The sequence below is a fragment of the Cajanus cajan genome, chromosome 2, assembly GCF_000230855.2.
Source record: "Cajanus cajan strain Asha chromosome 2, NIPB_CcT2T_4, whole genome shotgun sequence".
Taxonomy (NCBI): domain Eukaryota; kingdom Viridiplantae; phylum Streptophyta; class Magnoliopsida; order Fabales; family Fabaceae; genus Cajanus; species Cajanus cajan.
Window position 1 is genome coordinate 66,074,241 of NC_138518.1, and position 27,770 is coordinate 66,102,010.

The following is a 27,770-nucleotide window of genomic DNA, read 5'->3' on the forward strand; positions in this document are numbered from 1 at the left end:
TTAAAGCAACAAAGAATGTTTTATAAATGCGGTTACAGAGACAGAAACCAATTAACACAAAAGAAGAAGATGGTAAAAGAAAAAGCGAGCATGGCATGCATGCACCATGCACGATACATTTTTGACCCTACACTATCCATCCACACAAACCAGAACTCCAAGCACGAACATATAAATCACTCACAAAAGCACAACAAAAATCTTGGATCCCGCTACCCCTCCACACGAACCTCACATCATAACTCCACCCATCAAACCCACTACTCCAACAACAACAACATTATTCACCCACTTCATCGAACACCCTGCAGAAACATCCGCCGGCAAAGCCTTCCCGTCGCTTCCATCATCCCCGCCGCCGGCGCTATCATCCGCCGCCGTGCCATTCCCTTTGTCAGACTTCGGCAACCCCTTCTTGGCCAACGACGGCGCCGGCGCCGGCGCCTTGCTGGGGAGCACGAGGTCGAGGGGAAGAAGCACCTTGTCCACCTGGTATATGGCCAGCTTGTTGTCGGAGTAAACGGTGCCGGTGACGGAGGCGTTAACGGCGCCGGTGGCCATGCTGACCTGGCTGCCGCCGTAAGTGGTGACGTTAAGTTGGAGCCTCTGAGGGTCGTCACCGGCTTGCGTTTGAACGGGGTTGGTGAGGGTATCGAAGTTGGAGATGGAAAGGTAGGAGGAGAGAGTATGGAACTGCAAGAGCTCCACCTTCTGTCTGTCAGTGAGAGAGTTGAGGAACCCTGCTTTGAGTTTGGAGAAGGCACTGTCTTCTGGTGCGAAGAGGGTTAACCCTCCTGACCCTGAAGTTACGAGCTGTGAGTTTAGTTGGTTGATGAGTTGCGTGGTTTTCAAGAGGCGAGTGAGCACGGAGAACCTTTTCGCTTTTCTCAGGATTTGGACTATGTCAATGGTGGGGCCTTTCGGAATGGTGCTGGCGGGTGTGGGGGCCCCACTTGGGGTTACTGGGACAAGAGGGACAGTGTTGAATCCCGGCGCCGGAGCTGTTGCCGGCGGCGTGGGGACTGCCGGAGACGGCGGCGAGGCTTGGGGTAGTGGTGGTGATGGTGGGGATGGTGATGTTGTGGGGGGTTGGATTGGCGAGAGTTGGGCTGAAGTGGTGTAGAATAGTGCTAGTAGTAGTAGAATGGTGATGGGAATAATGAGAGATTGAGATTCTTGCATGATCCTCATTTTTAGGGTTTTGAGAGTTGGAGTGCTAGGGTGAATATAGGATAGATGTTGTTTTGAGACTACTAAACTGCTTGGGGTGTGAGAGAAGTGGGAGAAGAGTTGCCTTTTATTTGGGGGATGGAAGGGATCGAATGATTGGTAGCTAGGTGGAATGTTTAGGTTAGAATGATACACCTAGTTGTAATTAAAAAACAAATGTCTTCTTTCATTGTCATGGAAAGGTGGTGCATCATAGTGTGATAAGTGATGAGGGAGGGGATATTTGGGAGTGAGAACCCTAGAGTGTACATGCATGGGAACTATTTGCTTTCACATCGTTGTTGCAATCAGTTGGATGCATGGGATAAAATATAGTTGGCGGGGATGATTAGTCTGTATATTGGTTTAGAATTTCCATCAAGTAGGAGAAAAATAAACCCAATATGGTAGCCATCTAAACTGGCCTTGTCCCAGAGAGATTTAGGTAAGGATGGAGGGCCTAATCATATACTGAATCCGATCATATATCTCTCCATTTGATTACATCTCAAGACTTGGGAAAAATATATATTTGTACACCTAAATGTCCTACATATGCAGTGAAAGAGGGTAAAAAATAAAATGGAAATCTATCCTCCCATATGAAATATTTACTTGGATTCTCCCCGGTGAAAGTTTCTAATATTAAAACTTTACACCTTTTATTTATTATACACTTTTTTTCTCTTATTTTATTCAAGGGTTCAAATTTCATGTACAGGAAAATTACAAGAGAGAATTTAAACTAAAAAAAACTTATATAGATATTGGAGATAATATGATGTAATTAAAAAAAAAGACGTAAAAATTAAATTAAGAAACATTAATGTAGTAGTTAAAATAAAGGATGTTTAAAAATCATTGCTCCAAAACTTAATTATCAGACATTAAAATCCTTTTTCTTTTCTTTTAGAGAATATATTATTTATATAATTTTTTATAATAATTTCTATCGTATTTTTTTTTATCCCCCTATAACATCAATTATCCTGCTTCAATATTTTTTTTGTTGTACAATTTTTTGTACGATATAATTGTATAAATTAATGTGACTGATCAAATTCTTAAAATCTAAAGATTTAAAAAAATGAAGTGGATATTTTTATGTGTATTTTTATTTTATTAATAAAAATTATAATGATAGTTGCAAAATTTAAACTTAATTTTTTATTAATACCATTCGAACCATTCATTATATTAGGCCTACCTTAATCATTATTTTTTATGTGTATAAGTGCACCTTCAATTAATTATAAGATTAAGCTTTTCTCTTAACAATTTTGGACGCCTATCCATCCTTCGTATAACAATTGTGTTTAATTTTTATTGGGAGAACCCCTTAAAAAAATTAATTGGGAAGTAATTTCCGTAAAATCTATTTAGTGCTAAATTACTTGTATTTTTTTTTGAGAACGTAAATTACTTGTATTGATTATTTAATATATGCATAGTTTTTTATATAAAAAAAAATTTCTATAGGCTTCCAATAGTATATTAATTGATAAAAACATTTTTAAAAGCTTGCTAATAGTTTTTCTTTGGTGAGTTATCCATGATAATTACTTTAAGTTTACAGCAATAAGTTAATTTTGGATGAGAGGCAACTTCTATTGTCGTAATCTTTTATTTATCAAAGAAAAGTAATACCAAAAAAATGAATGTTTATTTTAATTTATTTTAAAAAATAATTTTTTTATTGTTGTCAAAACATACACTAAGACTTCCTTCAATATTAATTAAAATTTTAATTATCTTTTTAGTTCTTACAGTTTCATAAATTTTATCTTTTAGTTTTTTATGATTAAGAATATTTTATTTTAATTTATATATATATATATATATATATATATATATATATATATATATATTATTGTTAGTCTTTATAGTTTCATAAATTTTAAATTTTAATCTCTACATTAATCGATGATAGAGACTTAAAAAAAAGTAATTAAAATGAAACATTTTAACTTAAAAGTTTATTAAATTTAAATAAACCTTTATTAAATCAAGAACAAAATTCAAATAGTAAAATTTATAAAATTATAGAGAAAAAAGTGTAACTAAACCTTTATTAAATCAAGAACTTTAATAATCTCATCAACTTGATCTAAATTGTAAAAGCGAGAAAATTATTAGTTACACGAGTAAGTCTTACCAAATATACACATTTAATAATATTTTAGGAGACAATATTCTGCTTTTCCTAAAAGATGTTAGCCTCGCATTTAAGGTGTGGAGTTCTATCCTTAGATTTACAAGTCGTGAACTTTCTCGCGTAGCGACTAGTTTGTGTGGTATAATTCTTTGATTCTTACCACATTTATTAAAAATATATATATATTTGGTGTCAACGGATTTATTTAGTCTGGTGAAATGTACATCTTTTTTATTATTTGATAGTCATACTATGCTACTCAGACGAGGGAGAGGAAGAAGATTCCGAGCGGTGCACAAAACAAAATTAAGCAAAAACAAGCAGATACATTCCTTTTGTCTTTGACAATAAAACAATCGCATACATTTTCGCATGATGACAAAACATGGTTTCACATAATTCGCAAACAACACTTTTCCTACGCAAAACACAAGTCAAGAAGAAAACATATAAGTCCACAAGAGTTGCGTGCTTTTCCTGAAAACATTTTAGAAACTTGGGATGGATGTTCTTCAACACGACATAGTAGCTGCTGCAGCAAGAAGAGCAACTCCAAAGGACACCAAGGTTGTCCCATGAGTGCTAACAGAACTTTTAGCACCGGAGCTGTTCTTGGATGACTGAGCCTGATCATCATCTTCTGCTGAAGAGCTATCTTTATCAGCCTTAGGTGCCTTGGCCACAGCTGGTGCTGGAGCTATAGCCTTAGGCTTAGAGAAGTCCAAAGGAATGAGCACCTTGTCCACATGATATATGGCAAGTGTCTTATCAGTGTACACAATGCCTGTGAGTGTGGCATTCACCACCCCAGTTGATATGTTCACACTGTTACCATATGCTGTCACATTTATCTGATACCCTGTGGGGCTATCACTGGCCAGTGTCAGCACAGGGTTGCTCAGAGAATCGAAGTTGGAGCTGGAGACATAAACGGGAAGAACATGAAACTGTATCAGTGCTTTTTGTTGCCTATCTCCCAGGGAGTTGAAGTACCCTGCTTTTAATTCTGAGAAGGCACCATCATCTGGTGCAAGGATGGTTAAGCCTCCGTTTTTTGAGGTCATAAGTTGTGCATTCACTTGGTTGATGATTTGGGTGGTTTTCAGCAACCGGATTAGTGTGTTGAATGATTTGGCCTTCCTTAGAATCTTCACAATGTCTTGGCTGCCAGAAGAATCAGGACCTGATGAGGGTGAATTAGGCAATGCCGGGACCAACGGTTTTGCAGGCGCCGGAGCCGGTGTGGAGGGGGCAGGTTTTGCTGGTGCAGGTTTTGCTGGGGCTTTAGGGGCTGCAGCTGGTGACTGAGCTAAAGTGGTTATTGAGAAAATGGGAGCAAATAGTAGGAGTGAGAAGAAGAAGAGAGTTTGCTTCATCTTCTTGTTGCCGAAGATTAATATACTTCTAAATAGCTAATGAATTGGAAGTTGTTATTGCAAACAATGTTTTGATGTGTGGAAGGTGGAATGGAGGAGGGTGCTTATATAGATGCCAAGTGAATGGTAATTAGGTACAAGGTTTAGTTGTAAAATAACTTATGATTGTATTTTGTGGGGATACCTTTTCTCTATCTGTTAGAAAGATTAAGGTAGTCTATCAAGGCAGATAATTGATTGAGAAGTGGATTTGGCTGCTGTATGGTTTGGCCTTTTGCTTGGAAATACAGGGAAAATTGAATAAGAAGTGAGATCTCATTTGGTTGTGAGCTGATGATAAAAGATGCACTCAGTACAGAAAAAGAAGCACCCTCTATTATCATTCAGGTAAGCAGATGTGAAATCAAATCAATCAGTATTAAGCAAGCTGTAGTAACTGTTAAAGCCTTTTTTTTTATCATTTGTTCAATTATTAATCCAAAAGCCAGGTTGGGAAAACTAATAAATGCCTCACTTCCTTAAACATAACAGAAGTCAATTCATTGTTGCAGTCTGGGAGATAAACATCCAGATCGAAGTCAGGTTCTCTAATCGTAATATTCTATTATGACTAATATACTTTCTTCCATCTTAACAATTAATCAACACAACACTGCTTTCTGAGATTCAAGAGCAGATAAGGATTATTTTGCTTTCAATTATATAGAACAAGGTAAAAAATGCTGCTATTCATGGCGGAAGATCTAGAGACTAGTGCTTGAAAGGGACATTGTTTTATATTTGCTATCTTAAACTGCTTTATCAATTTCTCTTGTTCTGTGATTTGTGATATCTATACTAATAAGTTCTGAATAATCCTTAAAAGTAAGACTCGGGATTCGGGAGAAATAATTAATTGCAGTGTTCATTTGGTTGAACAATACCTCTGGACTCTTATAACAAGGTTAGTTTGCAACCCTCGTGGTCAATTCCAAATGGGATTCCTACTCGATCCAACTTAATTCCACCACAAAGATCATCTAGGATGACAAGGATCCTCTGTTATTTCTTTATCCTATCACACAGAAGTTTAGCTCTTCCAACCAAAATCTCCTCACCAAATATCAAACCTAACATGTTCCCAAGCTCTTCTTGAATCCACTTCAGGTCTGGCTGTTTTGTGATATTTGCCATCACAGTTACATCAAAAAAGTTATCTCTCACATGTTTGTTTCATAAATTTTTCAACTATTCAAGAGCAGCCCCCATTGAATCTGCTTCCCTGATTTGTTGTGCTGTGAAGGATCTACAATCCTAATAGTTAAGTGGAGGTTTTATTGCAACAAATTAAGTTGGTTTTACAAAAGGGCTTGAAGAATTAAAGTCTGAAAACCAATAGGGAATATCAGAAACACACATAAAATTTCAGTTCATCTTTACATGTGATAACAAAAAATGTATCTCTGAATTTGAGGTGAGAGAAGCCTCCAAGAAATGGAAAGGTAAGTAGGAGAAAGGAAATTCACATTAATCACCACCACTCATTGTTACAATATATCTGCTCTCAAAATAACAGAATGAGGTAACAAAGTTATTGTAGAACTAGAACTAGAACTGTTCTTTCTAGGGTAAACAAAAAAAAGAGGATACCATAAGTACACGAAGTCGTCCCATCCTTTGGGTCTTTGAATCAGTCTTTTGATCCTAAATAGTCCAACAGGCTCATTATCAGAGTCCATAATTTCATTGAAGATCAATTTTGCATCATGTGTGCAACAATTCTTACCTGAAGACTCACTGATATTTTATTTGAGTGTTCATTTGGTTGGACAGCACCTCTTGACCGTGAGACACTAGCAAAATTTTACAACCCTTGTGATCATTTTTCTCATTGGGTTGCAGACCCAGCTTGTTCCCAAGTTCCTCTTGAATTCTTGCCAAGTCTGGGTTTTTCATCACGCTTGCCATGACAACCACATCACCCCGTCCCTCTGAACTCTCCTCGTGATTTTATCCACCACGTTGCCTTTTCTTGCATTACCCGATCCATACCCTCCAACTATGACAATATTTGGCTATGTGAGAGCCCTCATAATTTGATTCAAAATTGAGATCATGGATTCAGAGGCTCACAACCATTGACAAAGTTTGTATGAGCTGCATTGACAATGCTTCCTTGAGCTGCTTTGAGTTTGATATAGCCATAGACAATGTTTTCTTGAGCTGCATTGACCAACTCCTGTCCTTTTGTGGTACTCGTCCATTATAGTGCAGAGATGGATGGGAATGAAGGTTCAAGCAAAAGGCGTTCGGATCTCCGAACGAGGCACAACACTGAGGGTCTTCCCGCATCAAACCCAGCCGAACCGTTGGCTCTGATACTACTTGTTGGGCCCGATAGTTAGGGGTGGGTATGCGGACCGGTCCGGCCCGTTTAAGGCCCGGTCCGCGAAATCTGCATTTTTAACGGGCCGGATAAATCCGGTCCGCGAAATAAATGGACTTAAATTTTCAAGTCCGTATCCGGCCCGTGAAACCCGCGGATAAACGGATAAGTCCGCGGGCCCAATTAAATCTAAATTTTTTTAATGAATATTGACACATTTAATGAGATTTTGAATTTCTTTTTCTTTATTTAACCTATGAAAACATGAGGAAAAAAAATACATATAAAATGATATAAATATACTTCTAATAGTAACATCAAACATTATATAAATAATAAACCAAAGTCTTAAATAACAAAGTTTATACATTCTAAATTTCTAATAGAAATATTTAAGTCTCAATGCCTTTAAAATTTAAAGTCCAAGCATACCAACTATTAACCAAATATTAAAGCCTTACTACCTTAAAACTTTAAAAGTCTTAATACACAACCAAACAAATTTAAAGTTCCACATTTAAACGGGTAATCCGCGGGCTCGCGGATTAAATCCGCAAAATCCGCGGACTTAACGGGCCGGACCTAAAAAGTCCATATGATTATACGGATTAAAAAAATTGAGTCCGTTATCCGTGAAGTCCGCGGACTTACGGACCGGTCCGCGGACTCGAGTCCATATACCCACCCCTACCGATAGTCCACCTGTTGCTCTACTATAGTATGATATTGTCCGCTTTGGGCTAGGTCCGCACGGTTTTGTTTTTGGGCTCCTTCCCAAAAGGCCTCATACTATATGGAATGGTGGACACCCTTATAAACTAGTCAATGTTCCTTCATTTTACAGATGTGGGATTTGGGATGAATCCCAACACTTATAAAAGCAATAAATTAAGAAAACAGTGAATTTGTCCGGAAATCACTCTCTTCTTCATATCCAAGGATTTATATTAAAAAACTGATTAGTACTGTTTTATCTATTTCAATTTGCTACATCGTTTCATGTGATTTTTTTAAAACACCACATAATAATCCAGATTTAAGAACCCATCAAATTAGTAAAAATCAGTGGTTTCACAGTTTTTAACCTTTTTTTCTTCTTCTTAAAACAAGTGTTATAAATTTTTTAAGTTAGTAACATGTGATTCAAATTTCAAATCCCGCTTCATACAAAAAAGATATTATACCCGTTCCATTTTTATTTTTTTTTGACATCCCCGTTTTACTAATCTCATGTACTCTTTTTTTTTATTAACAAGGTATTTTTGTGTCATTAGACCATAGATATCTTACTTCACTCATTATATTATGATTGTTGTTGGTTTAAAAGTATTCACACACAATTAAAAAAATTATGTATTTTTAATGTTAAGTTATATATATATATGTTATTTTAATAAAGTCTAATTAATAAGTTGTGATAGATAAAGAAAGAATCAAAATGTGAATATTGTTGAGATTTCCGTTGAAACACTTTTGTTAATATTTGTAAATTCGTTTAATTCTATCAACGGTCTCAAACACGGCAAGTATACCGGCCGTTCAAGTAGTAAAAATATCGTATCCACAGGAATTAGAAGGTAAAATAAGCATTTATTGACTATTCGTGACTAAAGAATAATTCAAATTTCATAGTTTGTCATGTGAATTCAAAGTTGTGACTATTGGAATGAAAACTATAAATAAATATTGGTTTGTGAGTGGAAAAGGATAGAAATGGTATAATGATTTTGTGAGGTTGTGGGGGTCATATTTCACCAAACGTTACACTAATGAATCCTTAATCTCTTGTTACATACATTGCTTAGTCAACCCATACCTTTACTGTGAGACCCCCTCCCTTATTTTTCTCTCCCCCACTCTCTTTCACTCACTTCTCTTACTCACTCCTCATTTTCACTCTCTTCTTCCCCATTTTCCTTTCTCTGATCATGAGTGGTTGTGGTGAATCTTAGGAGCTGAGTAGTGGTGCTGGGTTTCTTGTTGAGCCGTGCGGAGCTTCCTCAAGCTTCTCCTACTTCCCCTTTTCTTCTCCGTTCAAGCTCGTTTTCTTCCCGGAGCTCGGATTCTCGCGCCGAGGTAAGGGAAGCTAGTTATTTTACTGTGTTTGGCTGTGACTGAGTGCTTAAACTCATTTGTTGTTTGATGATTGCTGACTTTTGAGCTGAGGTTGCTGAAAAATGGGGGTTTTGGGGGTTTCGGAAGTTTGGAAGAAATTTCGGGATTTTGATGATTTGTAATTGCATGCATGAAAAGCTGGTATTTTTGGGCTCTTTGATGAAAATAGGAACGTTTGGCTGGATTGCATGTGTATTTTCTGTTAAGTTTTGCAAGTTTTGGTGAAATTTTAGTAGCAGGTAAAGGTTTCCGTTTGAATTCGCGCCGGGCGCAGTTCTTCGTGCTGGGCGCGACTTGAAATGGGCAATTTCTGGGTGAATCGCGCTGGGCGCGATGAGGACAGCGCTGGGCGCAATAGAATTTGCAAGTCTCTGGTTGAGAATTGCCCCGGGCGCGCAGTTAACGCGCCGAGCGCGCATTTGTGTTTCATAATTTTACTTTATAGTCTTCATAAAAGTTGTAGCCTTGGATGTTAGCTTTCCAATGGCACTGGAATCACTCAAAAAGGAGTTTTAGAACTCCAGATATGGCCGTTTTAGTGAAGAGGGGTCAGGCTGCCAGCTTTGCCTATAGCTGTTGCGGTTTTTAGAATATTTAACAAGGTAGATGAATGAATTAAGACTTGGTGTCTTCATGAGAGTTGTAGGAAATTTGATTATCTTTCATATGAGATAAGGATGAGCATGGTAGGAGTAGTATAACTCCTGATGCGCTGTTTGCTGTGATGGTTTCCATTTCACATTTAGTGATTTGGTTAAGTTTAAAGTTGTTTTAGGTGCTTAGGTGTATTGGTGTTGTTTGGGTGAGTAAGTTGACAAGATAGATGAGTTGTAAACAAGATGGTTGGGTCGTATTATGTGTTGAACATGTTGTGCGTTGTGAAGTTGTTGATCATGTTGTTTTAAGTTGTTAATGATGAATGTAATTGAGCTGAATGATGATATTGATGTACTGCGCTGAGCGCGACCCTTGTCGCGCTGGGCGTGAGACTCCTTGGGAGTCTCTGCCTCGAGGGCGCTGGGCGCAATTTGGTTTACGCTGGGAGCGAGACCAAGGGAGGTCTCTGCCTTGCCTGCGCTGGGCGCGGGTTGGGGCACGCCGGGCGTGTGAGACTCCTTGGAGTCTCTGCCTTGCCTGCGCTGGGCGCAATTGGGTATTGCGCCAGGCGCGAGAGAGCTTTGGACTCTCTGGCTGAGTCTCGCCAGGCGCAGGCACGCTTGCGCCGGGCGCGCTGGCCCCTGGAGCCCTCTGGTTGTGCCACGCCAGGCGCGACCATGAGCGCGCCGGGCGCGTATAAGGATGTGAAGTTATATGCTGAATTTGTTGATAATATTGTTTCATGCTGAACTAAGCCGAAATTGATGAATATGATGTGATGACTAGCTGAAATTGCTGTTTGATGATGTTGAGTTGTGTTAGGTGTATGTTGTTGTAAGATACTTAGATGTGCTGTAAGACGCTGAGTTGTGCTATGTGATGCTAATGCTAAACTTTATTGTTTGAGTCGAGCTGAATTATATGCTGATAGTTGTTGAATTATGCTGTAATTGCTGAGCTGAGATGTAATTGATAAATATGTTGTGCTGACTAGATGTAAATGTTGAAATATGATGTTAAGCTGTAATAGATGTATATCGCTGTGCTGAGCTGGGCTGTTATTGATGATTTTAAATGCTGATTTATAATATGGCTGTGCTCTAGAATGATGAGCCGAGTTGTGAGTAGTAAGTTGTGTTGAATACTACTTAGCTGTGTTGTATGCTAATTTTGTTGTGCTGTGTTGTGAGCTGTTTTGCTGTGCTGTTAGTTGCTGAGCTGTATGCTGTGTTAGCCACTATTGTGGTGCTGTTATAGCCGATATGTCGGTGCTGTTAGCCACTATTGTGGTACTGTTATAGCCGCTAAGTCGGTGCTATGCTCCGTGCTGATAGGAGCTGTTGTAGGCCGTAAGACTAAGCTGTTGTAGGAGATCTCCGAGCTGATATGCGTGACGACGCATTGTGTGTTTACTACTATCTATCGATGTGCACTGTTGTTATTGTTGAATGATGTAAGATGTGTGTTGTTATGTATATATATATATAGCTGATGTTGTTAAGCTAATTGATGTTCTAATAGTTGTAGCTGTTTACTATTCTTAAATTTATATATATGTATGTTGTTTCTTTTCACTAGCTTATCCTTGTTGTTTCCATGTGGTTTGGACTGCGATGATCATACTATGTATGGGAGCAGAGCAGGGATAGGTTGGTGGCTTGTGGCAGGTCGGTAGCTGGCAGATAGAGATTATTTCTTATGGATGTTTTGGTGTTTTAGCTACTTGGTGTAGTAGCTCTGGATGTATTGTTGTACATTTTGAATCTAGTCAGACTTGGACATGTATATATGTATATTCTAGACACTATATGTATACACTTGTTCTTTTCTGTCCGGTTTCAGGTGTACGGTGTAGTGTGTAGTGACCAGCCGGGTCGTTACATTTACTCAAACCTAATCCCTTAGAGAAAGAGCCTAGGTGCAGATATTGAATATCAATCCCTTGAGTACCCAATACCTACACCCGCATTACCGATTAGGATTTAAGACTACTAATGGGTCAAGCTCTATCCCTAGATACAATCTCTACTAGGCATATGTTCCAGAACTAGTTTCAATGGTATTTCCCAATACTCAATGGAACCTTAAATCATGCAAAGGGTGATCAATCCAAAGCAAGCATTAAGCGTAGAAACGTACACAACAAAGAATGAAACAATACATATATATATCATTAAAAACGTAAGGATTACAATAGAGTACGTTGGTTACATCTAACCCCACAAAAATGGGTGGAACCACTCAACAATGAGGGTAAATACAAAATAGAGATGAAGGGGAAAGTGAAGAACCGAAGGAAAGATCTACACACGAACGTTTCAAAGCTCTAATTCCTTCTACAGCTCCAAGGAGGCGCCCCTACGTGAATGAGGGAGAAAACTCTCGAAAATGGCTTCAAATACGAGCTTGGGGAGATCAGATTAGGGTTCCGCGCCCGGCGCATAAGTCTTCGCGCCCGGCGCAGGGTCTTTTGAGCACACTCTGCCTCAGTGTAAGCCCGGCGCAATTTCCTTTTACGCCCGGCGCAATGTCTTCCAGAGAGTTCAAGGTACTCTCTGTCTCGATCGCGCCCGGCGGAGGTAGTCTCGCGCCCAGCGCAGGCGTGACTTTCAGAGGTGGAACACTCTGTTCTTATCTAGCCCAGCGCGGGTCATATTGCGCCCGGCGCTGCCACTCTGCTCTGCTCCCTACTCCTTAGATTTCCAATCCTAAGGTCTTCCATCCTCAATTCACTAGCTCAATACCTACACAAAAAATAAGGTGTATTAAGGTATTGTTAGCTAAATATGGGTTAACTATATCTGCACAAAAAGTGAATCAAAAAGGGGACAATTGTCTTGCAATGGTGCAAAGGATGAGTGGATTAATTCACTAAGTCTCAACCAAAAAGAGGTATAATTGAGACTTAACAAATATATATATTTTCAATTTTGATCATTAAATTTAACCATTTTAATGCTCAAATTATAGGACAAAATTGACTTATTAAATAAAAAGTTAATTATACCAACAATCTTGATATTTCGTAAAATTAATTTTACTTTTTTATATTTTTACAACAATGTCTCTATAAGAAAATATGCTAATATGTTTTTCAAACTATTTAAATGTCGTGATCTAACATGACTAACAGTGGATAAGAGGCTTGTGATATTTCACAATGGTGGGGGGATTCTAATAATATTAATAATAGTTTTACATGCACATTAATTTTTGAGATCCTTGAAGACTAGTGAATGATGTCTTAAACAATCCTTCATTTTATGATAGCATCTAGATGTTACATTACATGTACAAACTTGGCACAAATTAAAAGTGTAAGGAAACTATATAAAATTCCTTTATGGGATTGTCTTAGATCTTAACTTATATAAAATAAAATGAAAAAATTACTAAAAATAAATAAACGAAGTAACAAATAAAAAAGGTTACAAACGTTAACTTCTCTTTCGCTCTCATCTTGAATAAACAAATGATGCAAGTCAACCATTGTGGAACAATGAATAAAGAAAATTTAAGTTAAAAGAAGCTTTTCAACCAAAATTGTTAAACAATTTTCTTTTTCTTGTGAAACTGAAAGCAATACATGATGAAACATGGTATCATAAACAAATCCATTAGGAACATGGAAAGCAAAATTAAAGTTTTAGGATTATCTTTGACAACATAACACGTGAGAAACATGAAAATGGATGTTCTTCATCAGTTAACACGACATTGTAGCTGCTGTAGCAAGAAGAGCAGCTCCAAAGGAAACCAAGGTTGTCCCATAAGTGCTAACTAAACTTACGGCAGCAGAACTGTCCTTGGATGACTGAGCCTGATCTTCATCTTGTGCTGAAGAGTTATCCTTATCAGCCTTAGGTGCCTTGGCCACAGCTGGTGCTGGAGCTATAGCCTTAGGCTTAGAGAAGTCCAAAGGAATGAGCACCTTGTCCACATGATATATGGCAAGTGTCTTATCAGTGTATACAATGCCAGTGAGTGTGGCATTCACCACCCCAGTTGATATGTTCACACTGTTACCATATGCTGTCACATTTATCTGATACCCTGTGGGGCTATCACTGGCCAGTGTAAGCACAGGGTTGCTCAGAGAATCGAAGTTGGAGCTGGAGACATAAACGGGAAGAACATGGAACTGTATCAGTGCTTTTTGTTGCCTATCTCCCAAGGAGTTGAAGTAACCTGCTTTCAGTTCTGAGAAGGCACCATCATCTGGTGCAAGGATGGTTAAGCCTCCGTTTTTTGAGGTCACAAGTTGTGCATTCACTTGGTTGATGATTTGGGTGGTTTTCAGCAACCGGATTAGTGTGTTGAATGATTTGGCCTTCCTTAGAATCTTCACAATGTCTTGGCTGCCAGAAGAATCAGGACCTGATGAGGGTGAATTAGGCAATGCCGGGACCAACGGTTTTGCAGGAGCTGGAGCCGGTGTGGCGGGGGCAGGTTTTGCAGGTGCAGGTTTTGCTGAGGCTTTAGGGGCTGCAGCTGGTGACTGAGCTAAAGTGGTGAATGAGAAAATGGGAGCAAATAGTAGGAGTGAGAAGAAGAAGAGAGTTTGCTTCATCTTCTTGTTGCGGTAGGTTAATTTACTGCTAACTTGCTAATGAATTGGAAGATGTAATTGCAAAGAATGTTTGATGTGTGGAAGGTGATTTCGGGTATGGTGCTTATATATGCTAAGTGAATGATAATTTATAATTAGGTGCAAGGTTAGTTGTAAAATAACTTATGGTTGTATTTTGTGGGGATATCTTTTCTCCATCAATTAGGAAGATTAAGGTGGTCTATCGTGGCAGATAATGTGAGTGAGAAGTGGATTTGGCTGCTGTATGATTTGGCCTTTTTCTTGAAAATGCAGGGAAAATTGAATGAGAAGTGAGATCTCACTTGGTTGTGTGTGAGCTTATAAAAGAAGTACCTTCCATTATCATTCAGGTAAGCAGATGTGAAACCAAATCAATCACAATCAAGCAAGCTGTAGTAACTGTTAAAAGCTTTTTATTTATTCATTTTTATTCAACTATTCATCCAAAAGCCAGTTTGGAAAACTAATAAATGTCTCACTACTCCCTGTTGAACAATTAAACATAAATGAAGTCAATTTATTGTTGCAGTCTGGGAGATAAACAAACCAGATTGAAGCCAGGTTCATTCATCATAATATTCTATTATGACTTCTATACATTCTTCCATCTTAACAATCCACCAGCACAACACTATGGTTCTGAGCTTCAAGTAAACATAAAATGGTTAAAAAAACAAGGTTGTTTTGCTTTCAATTAAATGGAACAAGGAAGAAAAATGCTTTTGTTGATCGGAAAGACTAGAGCTTGAAAGAGATTCTTTTCTATTTTCTACTTAATTTATTCTAACAAGTCGTGTGTTAAAATAATATTTCATGAAGGAAAGTTAGGTTTCGTAATTATAAATTAATTTTTAATTATTAATTTTGAAATATTGCTTGGAATGTAAAAAAAAAATTAAAAAAAGTAATTAGACTTGCAAGAGTAATTCATTGCATTATTCATTTAGTTTAACAAAACCTCTGGACACGGCGATAACAAGACTATTTTGCAATCTTTATGTACGTGAATTCCGAACGGTATTCCTACTATATCCAAGTTAATTCCAGCACATAAGATGATTAGAAACATTCAAGCGTTACACAATCCACAATATGTTCTTGTTGAGTTCCTCTCTACTTGGGGCTCCAAGTTGTGCTATAGTCATTGAGGCTGAAAAAGTGATGTTTCTAAAATGTCCCTATCCGATCCAATCCCCAATTTCCCAATTGGATATTAAAATGTATAAGTTTATTATGTCTCATTTAATTAAGTAAAGATGAGTCAGGTAAGAAATGTAAGAGTGACGCATTTTGAGAAAAGATAATAATAAAATATAGAGAGAAGACAAGAGAGAAAGTTCTGTTCTTCATTTTGCATATCCATCTAATAACATTTGTTGAATTGCAATTGGATATTCGTTTACGTTGAATTAGGTTAATTTTTGGACAACATATTTGCACAACGTGACATTTCATATTCAATGGTTGGATTGTTAAAAGGAAGTTTAGAGTGGAAGAAAAACGTCTAACAATAACTACTATATTTAAGATTTTTTCATTCTCTTATTTCTTATTTGTAAGCAATTGTATTTAGTTTGTTTTGATCAATTATAAGTATTGTTTGATGTATTTATCGGAGACTCTTGTATATCGTTTATTAATCATAGTAGAATTTTTTTTTCATTATGACCAATCATGATTTTTACCTTTATGTGAGGGGTTTTGCATATTAAAAATGTGTCGCTTATGTATTTAAGTTATTTGTTTTTGCTCTATTTTATTAGTGTTTCTTGGGGATTTAATTTCTACCGTGTTATTACTCTTTTTTATTAAGTTGTTATTATGTTAGTCTTTCTTTCTCCATTAAAGCCCCACATTACTTTAAATTTTTTAACATTAATATAGTTGACTCCCTGATTTGGTGTGAAGGACCAATATCAAGTGTGTTTGGATGGAGAATTTAAATGTAGTAATTTAATTTTTTGAAGAATTTTAAATATTTTGAAGTGAAATACTTTATTTGGATGGAGAATTTACTAAGAATTTAAAATTTAAATATTTATGAAATTTCTTGAAATAGTAGAATTTTAAATTCTTCCAAAAAAAAATAAGAATTTAAAATTCTTCATATTTTTTCTTTCTTATTAACTTATATAAAAAAATATCAATATTTTTAATTATTAAATATTTAAAATATTTTTTAATTATAAAATATCATATAATATTAATTTTTAAAATTATTAATATTTAAAAATTAACTAGTATTTATTTTTATAAAATTTAATTTTAAAATCTCTCTCTATATATATAACCATATTTACCATGATGAAAATTAAATTATCATATTTAAATTAAAAAAATAAAATTTTGATTTGATTTATCCAAACAAAATATTTAAAAAATGATAAAAATTAAAATTAAAATAATTTACATTTTAAAAAATTTTAAATTCCTTAAATTTCTAAAAAAATTATCTAAACATATCATATATAATAGTTCGGTGGAGTTTAGATTTAAACTGGGTTTATATTTTGTGGAAGATATTGAAGAATTAAATGAAATGAACAAGAGCTTATATATATAACCCGAAAGGGAAGTCATATACAAGCTGCAGGATTAGTCTTAGAATATAGATTTAAAATTAACTCGATTTACTAAATGACGATAAGAATTATTCCTTATTTATTTATTTACATATATTATATTGATAGATAGAGATAGACACACCAAGGGCATATACCATTTGACATTTGAGAGAAAAATAATGGTTAATTATTAGTGCAAACTTCATATGCTAATATGCTATGTATGTTACAACCGCGCGAGAAGACTTACGTAACGTAACTACTTGCAAATATAAATTGGAGAGTTCGCCACCCAACGTATTAAGTGTGTACATAAGGTTAATGGGTACCGTGCACCCTTTCTCTTCTATATTCATTTTTATAATTATCATATTATGATCGTCATCAAACTTTATCTATATCATATAACACATTATATTAGATTGAGTCAATTGTATCAAGAAGAATTAAGAAGGAACCACCCACCATATGGATTTTCATAAAATATACATCAGGTCTCTTGTTAAAAAAAAAATGCTTTTAAGCATATTAAAAAAAATAGCTATTCATATTAAATTTTATTAATTTTATGACATTCTTTTTAAATTATTCTTGTTATAAATGTCAGAAAAGTATAATACAACTAAAAAGTTATACATTAAAAAAAATTTAGAAAAAATATCATTAAATAAGACAAAAATAATTGAAATTTAATTATATTTATGAACAGAAAAAAAAAATTCTTACAATAAAGAATAGAGAAAAGCAATATATAATATTGTTTTCATCATTTCTTCTATATAATTTGTTTTTTCAATGTTTAGATTCATTTTATATTATATAAAATCACAAAATATAAATTAGAGTGATTTTAAATAAATGTTCAGATGTTTTGTTCTGGGTTAAAAAATATATATAGAGTCCAAAATTAATTTGAAGTTGAACTAATAATTTTAGATAGCTTTGGTGTTTGATAAACAAAAATTATACTAAACTTTATTGTTAGCCTGCTTTTAGAATAAAAATATTCATACAGAAATCACTCCACTCTAGAATCAATTCTACAAAACTAATTCCATTATTCAAAATTAACTTTGTAAATACTGAATGTAATACATTGTAACATTTCTTAAGCATGCAGTCTTCATGAAGACTCGACGGATATTTGTATTTGGGGGCTATTCATTTGGTTTGATAACATTTCTTCACTTTCTGCCACCAACATAATTTTACAACCCTTGTGATGATTTCCAAATAGTATTCTTATCTTATCGAAGTTGATTCCACCCCAAAGGACATTTATGACGATAAGGATCTTATATCCTCCATTTTTATCCTCTCGCACAATCGACTAGCTCTTTCTTGAGGAGTTGTTTTATCATGAAGTTGTAAACCCAACTGGTTTTCAAGTTCTTCTTGGATTCTTTTCACGTTTGGTGACTTGCTCCAACGCCACCACCACTTATTCTTTTTTACCACGCTTGTCATAGCAAGCACGTCAAACAACCGTCCCTCTCAACTCTCCTGGTGATTATTGTTAATGAAAAAAGGGCATAAATTTGGGAGCAAAACAAACTCTCTATATTCTCATTCCTGTTGCAAATGAAATTACACTTATTTGTAGTTGAAAGAAAAACACAACGTTTACATATTTTAAATGCCTCTCATAATTCACACCATTAATATTATTAAAACAAAATAAAACTCCTAATTTAAGTTTCATAACAAATCTCCCCCTTAAACTTAAATGCTTTTCCCATCTCTCATTCCAATCAGCTTTTTGCAATTTTTCAGCAGTGTGGTCGGTAGTGGCTTGGTAAATATGTCTGCTGCTTGAACTCGGCTTCCGACATGCTCCAACTCGACTTTTCCTTGTCTGATCTGCTCTCGGATGAAATGAAATCGGACGTCAATGTGCTTGCTCCTTCCATGATTGACCGGGTTCTTTGCCAACTCGATTGCCGACTTGTTATCAACTCGGATCACAATCGCTTCATCTCGGATCACTCCCATATGCCTCAGTAAATTTGAAAGCCAAACTGCATGACTTACACTCCAAGATGCCGCCACGTACTCGGCCTCACAAGTTGACAGAGTTACAATAGGCTGCTTCTTTGACAGCCAAGTAAAAGTCGTATTCCCGAGTAGAAATACATAACCCGAGGTACTCTTCCGATCATCAACATCTCCACACCAATCACTGTCCGAGTAACCCACTAATCGGTAGTCGTCCGATTTTGAATAGAAAAGACCAAGTGATAGGCTTCCTCGTACATATCTCAAAATTCTCTTCAAGGCCTTCTAATGTGTGTAGCTCGGATCCTCCATGAATCTGCTCGTTATCCCAACACTCAACATTAAGTCGGGTCTCGTGCTTGTAAGGTACCTCAGACTTCCGACTAAGCTCCGATATCTCCCAGAATCAGCTCGATCTCCTCCATCAAACTTTGAAAGTTTTGTGCCTCGTTCCATTGGAGTAGAAACCGGATTGCAATCCTCCATTTTAAACTTCTTTAGGATTTCAAGTGCATACCTTTCTTGGGATATAAAAATCCCTTCATCCGATTGCTTCACTTCTAGGCCAAGAAAATATTTCATCAAGCCTAAGTCAGTCATCTCGAACTCTTTCTTCATTATCTCCTTGAACTCCTTAATCAGTTTAGCATTACTTCCAGTGAATATGAGGTCGTCGACATAGAGAGCAACTACCATCATATCTTTTCCTGAGTTCTTTATGTATAAGGCATGCTCGTACGGACATTAATTGCTCATACCCGTTCTTCTTGAAATACCCATCAATCCTTTCATTCCAAGCACGAGGAGCTTGCTTCAACCCGTAGAGGGCTTTTCTCAATCTCAGCACCTTCTTTTCTTCTCCTCTCTTCATCTACCCGAGTGGTTGCTCAACATACACCTCCTCCTTCAGCACTCCATTTAGAAAGGCTGACTTCACATCCATCTGTAGAATTTTCCATTGTCTCTGAGCAGCTAACGAGATCAGAAATCGGATTGACTCCATTCTCGTGACAGGAGCAAAAACCTCATCATAGTCAACTCCTTCCTTTTGTTTATAGCCCTTCACAACAAGCCGAGCTTTATAACGCTCAACTTCTCCCTCAGCATTCAACTTCTTTTTGTACACCCATTTTACTCCAATGGGCCGAGCTCCTTCAGGAAGGTTGGTCAATTCCCAAGTTTTATTACGCTCAATCGCTTCAAACTCCTCATCCATAGCTGTTCTCCACTTCTCATCTTGGACAGCTTTCTCAAAAGTCAAGTCTTCCGAGTCGGCAAGAAGACATACAGCATGGACTTCACTTGTACTGTCGTAAATTTCCCTCAGACTTCTCATCCTTGGCTGTTGTAGCTCGGATTCTTCATCTGAGAGCTCGGTCGTAGTTATTGTTGAAGGTACAACAATGTCCGAGCTATCCGAGCTAGTTTCTACTTTGGCCGAGTTACTCCAACACCATTACTTTGTTTCCTCCACGTGAACATCTCGGCTCACCACCACCTTTTTGTTATCAGGATCAAATAACTTGTATGCTTTGGATTTTTCATCATATCCAATAAATATATACTTCTTGCTTCGATCTTCTAACTTTGTCCTCTGCTGTCTTGGTACTTGCCCATAGGCCAAGCTACCGAACACCCTAAGATGAGAAACACTTGGCTTCATGCCACTCCAGATCTCCTGAGGCGTCTTCTCTCCTAGCTTTGCATGTGGGCATCTATTTTGCACATAGACTGCACAATGCACTGCCTCTGCCCAAAACTTCTTCGGCATATTCTTCCCTTTCAACATAGATCGAACCATATCAAGAATAGTTCGGCTCTTCCGTTCCGCTACACCATTTTGCTGCGGAGAATATGGGGCAGTCAAGAAACGCTTAATCCCATGTTCCTCGCAGTATTTGTTGAACTCAACAGAAGTGAACTCGCCACCTCGGTCAGATCGGACTGCTTTGACAAATGTACTCATCTCTTTTTCCACCATCACTTTGAATTTCTTGAAGGTTTCAAATACTTCTAACTTTTCCTTCAAAAAATAAACCCACGTCTTTCTTGAGAAATCATCAATGAAAGAGAGGAAATACTTCTTACCACTGAATGATTCTGGAGTTATCGGCCCACACAGATCGGTATGGATCAGTTCGAGTTGCTCCTTTGCTCGGTACTCAGAACTCCTTGGGAAAGAAGTCCTCGCGTGCTTCCCGATCACACATTCTTCACAGAACTTCTTTTCAAACTCCATTTTAGGCAGTCCAATCACCATCTCCTTTTTCACCAGCTCGGTCAACCCCCTAAAGTGAAGATGACCGAACCTCCGATGCCACTTCATGGCCTCATCCTCCAAATCAAGTTGCATGCATTCATCTCGAACTATTTTCAGCTCAAGTTTGTACATGCGATTTTTCTTCATTTTTACTTGGGCAACTAGTCTCCCGAGTTTATCCTTCAGTTGTAGTTCTCAGTCTTTCATCAGAACCGAGTACCCTTTCTCCATTAACTGTCCCATGCTCAATATGTTGCTTTTGAGATCGGGTACGTAGTATACATCTCTGATCTCTCCGATTTTCCCATTTCTCTGTTGATATCGGATCGTTCCTCGGCCTTTAACAGTTACTTTTGAAGCATCTCCGAAAGAAACAGATCAGACCTCCTCCTTTGAAAGCATTTTGAACAAGTGCTCGTCACCACACATGTGATTGCTTGCGCCGGTGTCCAAGTACCAAACAGAGTTATCAGTACAACTCGGTTTGATCTCGAAAGGTCATTAATCTAGCAGATAACAAGCAGTGCAAGTGTGTCAAATTCTACATCCCAGTTCACTTGTATTTTCTTTTCGCAAGCATGAACCTAAGATGGATCTCCAGTCACAATTATTGCAAAAGAACATGACAAGGTGCAAACAAAGGTTTCAAAAGAGATCAAAGAGCTGAGAAGAGTAATGACTATCTGTGTATACATCCTCACTAGGAAGGTGTTTCTCTCTATGCACACTAGTGTATCAGGGTGAGTGTTTCTCTCTAGTCTACTACTCACGCCACATGATTCAACTTTGCTCTTCGTTTCCAAATGAGACCAGTGGTAAAACAAATGCAGGCACTTATCACAAGGTCTTTATTAGGGCAATTCTGGGTCAAGCAGGGTCAAGCATTAGCAGTTTTATGGTTTTTCAAGGATTGTAGGTGCTATGGCTTAAGAGAGCAAATAAGATTTTACAGTGATGTCCCTCTCCATACCCCATTACACATTTTTGGCACATGCCCTTTACCGGATCCAAGCCATTAGCCTTTATGAGATGCATATTTACATTTTTGCATCTTAATATTTTTGTTTTTGTTTTGCTTTTTTTTTCTCTTTTTTTTTTTTATTTTGTTTTGTAATGGCTGACCACATACTTTCTTCTTCCTAAAATTCCCCATTCTTCAACTCCCCCAAACTTATTTGATGTCATCAGTTTGCTCTCTTAACCAAAGCAAGGGTTATGGTTAATTTTTCATGGTTTGGGACAAGTGGAAGGTGTGGTGTTTAGGCTTAGAAAGGTATGGGTCAAGTGAAAAGTGGATATGGCTTCTTGGCTTAGATGGTTAACCAAATATGGAAATGTGAATGCCTTGATCATATAAGTGCATAACATAAGCAAACCACCAGGGAAACTCAAGCAAAGTCTATCATGCAACCTAAGCGTAGTTCACTCATCAGTGTTTAGGCTCAAACCTCACCCGGCTATGCATCCACAAATTATCAAACTCAGCTCAGTTCTATGATCAACATTGAAACCCGTATGCAATTGGTCATGAACTAAAGATCTAATGCGACTTGAAAATGTCTAGGGTACAAACACTATGAACATCAAGCAAACTACAATCCAGAATCAACCACAAGCAAAGCAAGTATCAACAAGATTAAAAACCATGCTAAAGCAGAATATTCACAAAAAGAACCAACAAAGTAATCACCAAAAAGAAATAGATATATAAAATAGAGTTCTGGAACATGAATAGTACAATACTGAAATGGAAAGACTAAAACATAAATGACAAGAAAAACAATAAAAAAAAACTAAGTCAAGCTCCTTCCGTATCCATCATGGGGCCTGGTCATCATCATGTCCGGGGTCAGCTCCACCCTCCTCAGCAGCAGCAGCAACACCAGCATCCTCGGCAGCTCCACCCCCCCAAAGAAAGAGGCCTGGTCCCCAGGCCACCCCGTGTAAGAGTGGTAATCAGCGGTGGTGGGGAATTGGTAATCAGGGGCAGAGTGCAGCGTGAAACTCCTGAATGCATCAAACATGAAGGTCTGTCCACGGTGGAGAGACTCCATTTGGCCCTCGTGCCTCTGCATAAAAGTATCAAGGCGGTCCTCCTGGCGCTGCATGAATGTGGTCATGCGACCCTCCAAGGCGTCAAAACGCTGATGGATAGTGAGGGGAGGGTCTGGGACAGCAGCATCATCCATATGCACGTCCTCCTGGGGCCCAGCAGCATGAATAGCCTCGGGGGCAGGGACTGCTGGTGGAGCGCGGTCCTGGCAATAGGCAGAGATGTATCTGCTGTCAATGGCCCTGCCAGGACCCTCAAAAGGCGGTGAGTGGACATCCACACCGGCAAGCTGACACAACTGGGTGATGAGGGATGGATGTCCTAGTGCTGAGCCAGGTGCGGAGTTGGCGCAGCCAGCGATCTCCATGCAAATAATGCCCCCCAGATCCACAGTCCTCTGAGTCATGATACAGTACATAAGCATGGACCGGGTCCAGTGCAGGTCAGAAACGTGGGAGCACGGGAGAATGTTAGCATGCACCAAAGCTGACCAAATTCTAACCACCAGTAGAAGATCCCTGCGTTTCACGTGCAGAGGTTGCTGAGCTCGGTTCCTGTGGAACCCACGTCCTGGCATACATATGGCAGCCTCAACCACATCAGGATCCATAGTAGTGTGGCTGTAGTTGCCGTACTCATTCTGCTCATCGTCCCTCAGTGTAGTCCCCAAAAATTCATTGATCGTCCGAGCGTCAAAGGGGACATGCACACCCCTAACATAGCTAGTGAATGGGGGCAAGGCCCTCCTGTCTCAGAGCATTAGTGTAGAACTCTTTGACCACAGCTATGTTAGCCGAAAGTGGGTAGGAACCGAGCTTTTCCCATCGGCGCCTGCGCAGTTCAGCTTGAAACTCGGGAGCCTCATTTGGCTCCAGCTCGACCCGCCTCTCCAGTATAAATTTCCGAGCACTAGTGACCTCGAAATGCTTCTCATTGCGTTCTGTCAGAAAGAGGTTGGAATAGGGTCGACTCGGCCGGCGCGAGGGTTGACCCGATTTCCCTGCACGAGGGCGCTTACTGGAGGAAGCCATCTGTAGAAAATACACAACAGAAATCCCAGGCAGACAGACATGAGCATAAAACATATAAGGATGACCAGTGCAATTTACCGAAAAGGAAACTAGCCCTAGACTGGAAATAAACCCTAAAAAGAAGCTAAAAACAATGAAAAAAGGGGTCCAGAAGTGATTTGCGCCGGGCATAGGATTTCATGCGCCTGGCGCAGGGAGTGTGTAGAAACTCTCTGGAAGCAAATACGCTGGGCGCAAAACATAATTGCGCCGGGCGCAGAGAGTAGAGAGGACTCTCTGGAACCAACGGCGCTGGGCGCAAAAATAAATTGAGCCGGGCGCAAGTAAGCGTTTTTAGAAAAGTGGCCAGAACGGGCTGTTCCAAGATCAGAACGGGCCGTTCTTAAATTCGAAACGGGCCGTTCTGGAATTGAAACGGTCGGTTCCAAATTCCGAAACGGGCCGTTCTGGACATGGAACAGGCCGTTCCAAAGTCCAAAACGGGCCGTTCTGGAATTTGAACGGGTCGTTTCGCAGCTTCAGCCGAAGGCACCGCGCCTGGCGTGATTGCACCCTTAACAAAAAACCCCATGAAATCCCAAAAAGAAGAAGGAAAGATGCAAAACCAGACAAGAAAAAGTTGAGTGTGAACCTACTTGAGATGAGCTGTTGTAGAGGAGGAGAAATGGTATGCGTGACCCTGAGATGGAGAATGCTGAGAGTGAATGATGAAGAGAAGTTGAAGGAGAAGAGGTGGTTAGAATGGATAGGAAGTTTTCGGAGTGGGAAGTTGAGAGAAAAGGGAATGGAGTTGAGAGGGTGAGAGTGAGTGGGAACGTGGGAGAGGAAGTTGAGAGGTTAAGGCATCTGCAGGGTCGCGCCGGGCGTGAAATTACCCATGCCGGGCGCCATATCAGTAGAAGCCCAAAGGTTGCCCTTTCTGGTGTGATGTCGGGCGGTGCCGTTCTGTGCCCGGCTCAATTAGGGTTACTGCGTACCAAAATTTAATGCGCCGGGCATGGCAGATGGCAAGCCCGGCGCCATTAATGCTCAGACCCTCCAGTGGTGAATGCGCTATGCGCGCCGGGCCTGCCTACCCCCTGGAGCACCTAACTATTAATGCGCCCGGCACGCCAATAAATGCGCCGGGCTTGGTCGTTCCAGTGCCACAATGAAGTTTGGGCCGAGCGCAAAATAAATTAAGCCCGGCGTGTGTCTTGACAGAGACCAAATTACTCTAGGTGCGCTGGGCGTGGATAAGACAAGCCCGGCGTGATTAACTCTGAAGCTTTCACCTAGATTTTCCACTCCTCACACTCCTCACATATTCAACTTAAATCTATCCACTCAAGCAAGAGTCACACAATTAATACCTAACACAAAACACATATAATATAATACAACATACATATCATAGACTATGCACAATCACAAAACAAGTCCCAAAAACAAGTATAACATACAATTCTAACTCAATCATAAACAAGCAAAGCTGAAAACATAAGCAACTGAAAAAAAAAACAGATAAAAACACAGTTCAGATCTCTGGGTTGCCTCCCAGGAAGCGCTTGTTTACTGTCCCGAGCCTGACGGTGACCAACTTGAAGTGCTCTACTCTCCTTCTCCTCCTGTTGCTCTTGTTCCTCCTTGCTTTGTGCTCAATCTGAGGACTGTTCAGCAACTGCTCAGAGGAATTGGTCATTCTAATTTGAACAATACCTTGCATACAAGAGAAAGCTGAAGACTAGAGTACACAAGTTAGCTTCATCAATTCATTGCTAACAACAAAAAAAAGAAAAAATATAACAGAAAACAATAAAGGATTAAATCACAAATAGCTATAAATACTAAATCGCCATTCTAATCCCCGGCAACGGCGCCAAAAACTTGTTGAGATTTCCGTTGAAGTACTTTTGTTATAATTGTAAATCAGTTTAATTCTATCAACGGTCTCAAACACGGCAAGTATACCGGCCGTTCAAGTAGTAAAAATATCGTATCCACAGGGATTAGAAGGTAAAATAAGCATTTATTGACTATTCGTGACTAAAGAATAATTCCAATTTATAGTTTGTCATGTAAATGTGAGATGAAGAGCATGACTATTGGAATGTTAAAACTATAAAAAGATTAGTTTTAGAATGGGAAAGAGTAGAAATGGGATAATGGTATTGTGAGGCTGTGGGGGTCAGATTTCACCGAACGTAACACTAATGTATCCTTAATCTCTTGTTAAATTCATTGCTTAGTCAACCCAATAGTTTACTCAAACTTAATCCCTTAGAGAAAGAGCCTAGGTGCGGATATTGAATATCAATCCCTTGAGTACCCAATACCTACACCCGCATTACGGGCTAGGGTTTAAGACTACTAATGGGTCAAGTTCTATCCCTAGATACAATCTCCACTAGGCATATGTTCCAGAACTAATTTCAAAGGTATTTCCCAATACTCAATGGAACCTTAAATCATGCAAAGGGTGATCAATCCAAAGCAAGCATTAAGCAAAGAAACAAACACAACAATGAATGAAACAACAAATATATATATATCATTGAAAACGTAAGGATTACAATAGAGTATGTTGGCTACATCTAACCCCACAAAATGGGTGAAACCACTCAACAAAGAGGGTAAATACAAAATAGAGATGAAAGGAGGATGAAGAACCGAAGGAAAGATCCGCACACGGACGATCCCAAGCCCTGGGAATCCCTTCCGCAGCTCCTGGAGGCGCCCAATGTGAGAATGAGGGAGAAACCCTCGAAAATGGCTTCAAATACGAGCCTGGGAGGTCAGATTAGGGTTTCGCGCCCGGCGCATAAGTCTTCGCGCCCGGCTCAGAGTCTTCTGAGCACTTTCTGCCTCGTTATAAGCCCGGCGCAATTACTTTTACGCCCGGCGCAGTGTCTTCCAGAGGCTTTCAAGCATTCTCTGCCTTAGAGCAAGCCCGGCGCAATTCTCTATTAAGCCCGGCGCAATTCGTTCCAGAGAGTATTGAGGTACTCTCTGCCTCGATCACGCCCGGCGTGGTGGAGTCTCGCGCCCGGCGCATGTATGACTTCCAGAAGTCCACTGCTCTGTTCTTCTCAAGCCCGGCGCGGAGTCATCTTGCGCCCGGCGCAGCCACTCTGCTCTGCTCCTTGGCTCCTTATGTTTCCAATCCAAAAGATCTTCAATCCTCAAATCTCTAGCTCAATACCTGCACAAAAAATGAGGTGTATTAAGGTATTGTTAGCTAAATTTGGGTTAGTTATATCTGCACACAAAATGAACCAAAAAGAGAACAATTATATTGCAATGGTTCAAAGGATGAGTGGAATTTGTTCAATAAGTCTCATCCAAAAAGAGGTAAAATTGAGACTTAACAGGTACGTAGTATACATCTCTGATCTCTCCGATTTTCCCATTTCTCTGTTGATATCGGATCGTTCCTCGGCCTTTAACAGTTACTTTTGAAGCATCTCCGAAAGAAACAGA

At 38.8% G+C, this 27,770-nt stretch overlaps 3 protein-coding genes across 3 annotated transcripts; all 3 read right to left on the bottom strand.

Moving 5' to 3' along the window:
* Positions 1-1,288, bottom strand: LOC109815517 (fasciclin-like arabinogalactan protein 11). Its single transcript, XM_020380267.3, has one exon. It carries the CDS (start codon positions 1,189-1,191, stop codon positions 232-234), a length of 960 nt encoding a protein of 319 aa, XP_020235856.2. The 5' UTR covers positions 1,192-1,288; the 3' UTR covers positions 1-231.
* Positions 1,289-3,670: 2,382 nt separating this feature from the next.
* Positions 3,671-4,825, bottom strand: LOC109815515 (fasciclin-like arabinogalactan protein 11). The gene has a single exon (XM_020380265.3). It carries the CDS (start codon positions 4,738-4,740, stop codon positions 3,877-3,879), a length of 864 nt encoding a protein of 287 aa, XP_020235854.2. The 5' UTR covers positions 4,741-4,825; the 3' UTR covers positions 3,671-3,876.
* Positions 4,826-13,347: 8,522 nt separating this feature from the next.
* LOC109815516 (fasciclin-like arabinogalactan protein 11) lies at positions 13,348-14,694 on the bottom strand. Its single transcript, XM_020380266.3, has one exon. The coding sequence runs from the start codon at positions 14,385-14,387 to the stop codon at positions 13,524-13,526; it is 864 nt and encodes a 287-aa protein (XP_020235855.1). The 5' UTR covers positions 14,388-14,694; the 3' UTR covers positions 13,348-13,523.
* Between the last annotated feature and the right edge of the window lie 13,076 nt (positions 14,695-27,770).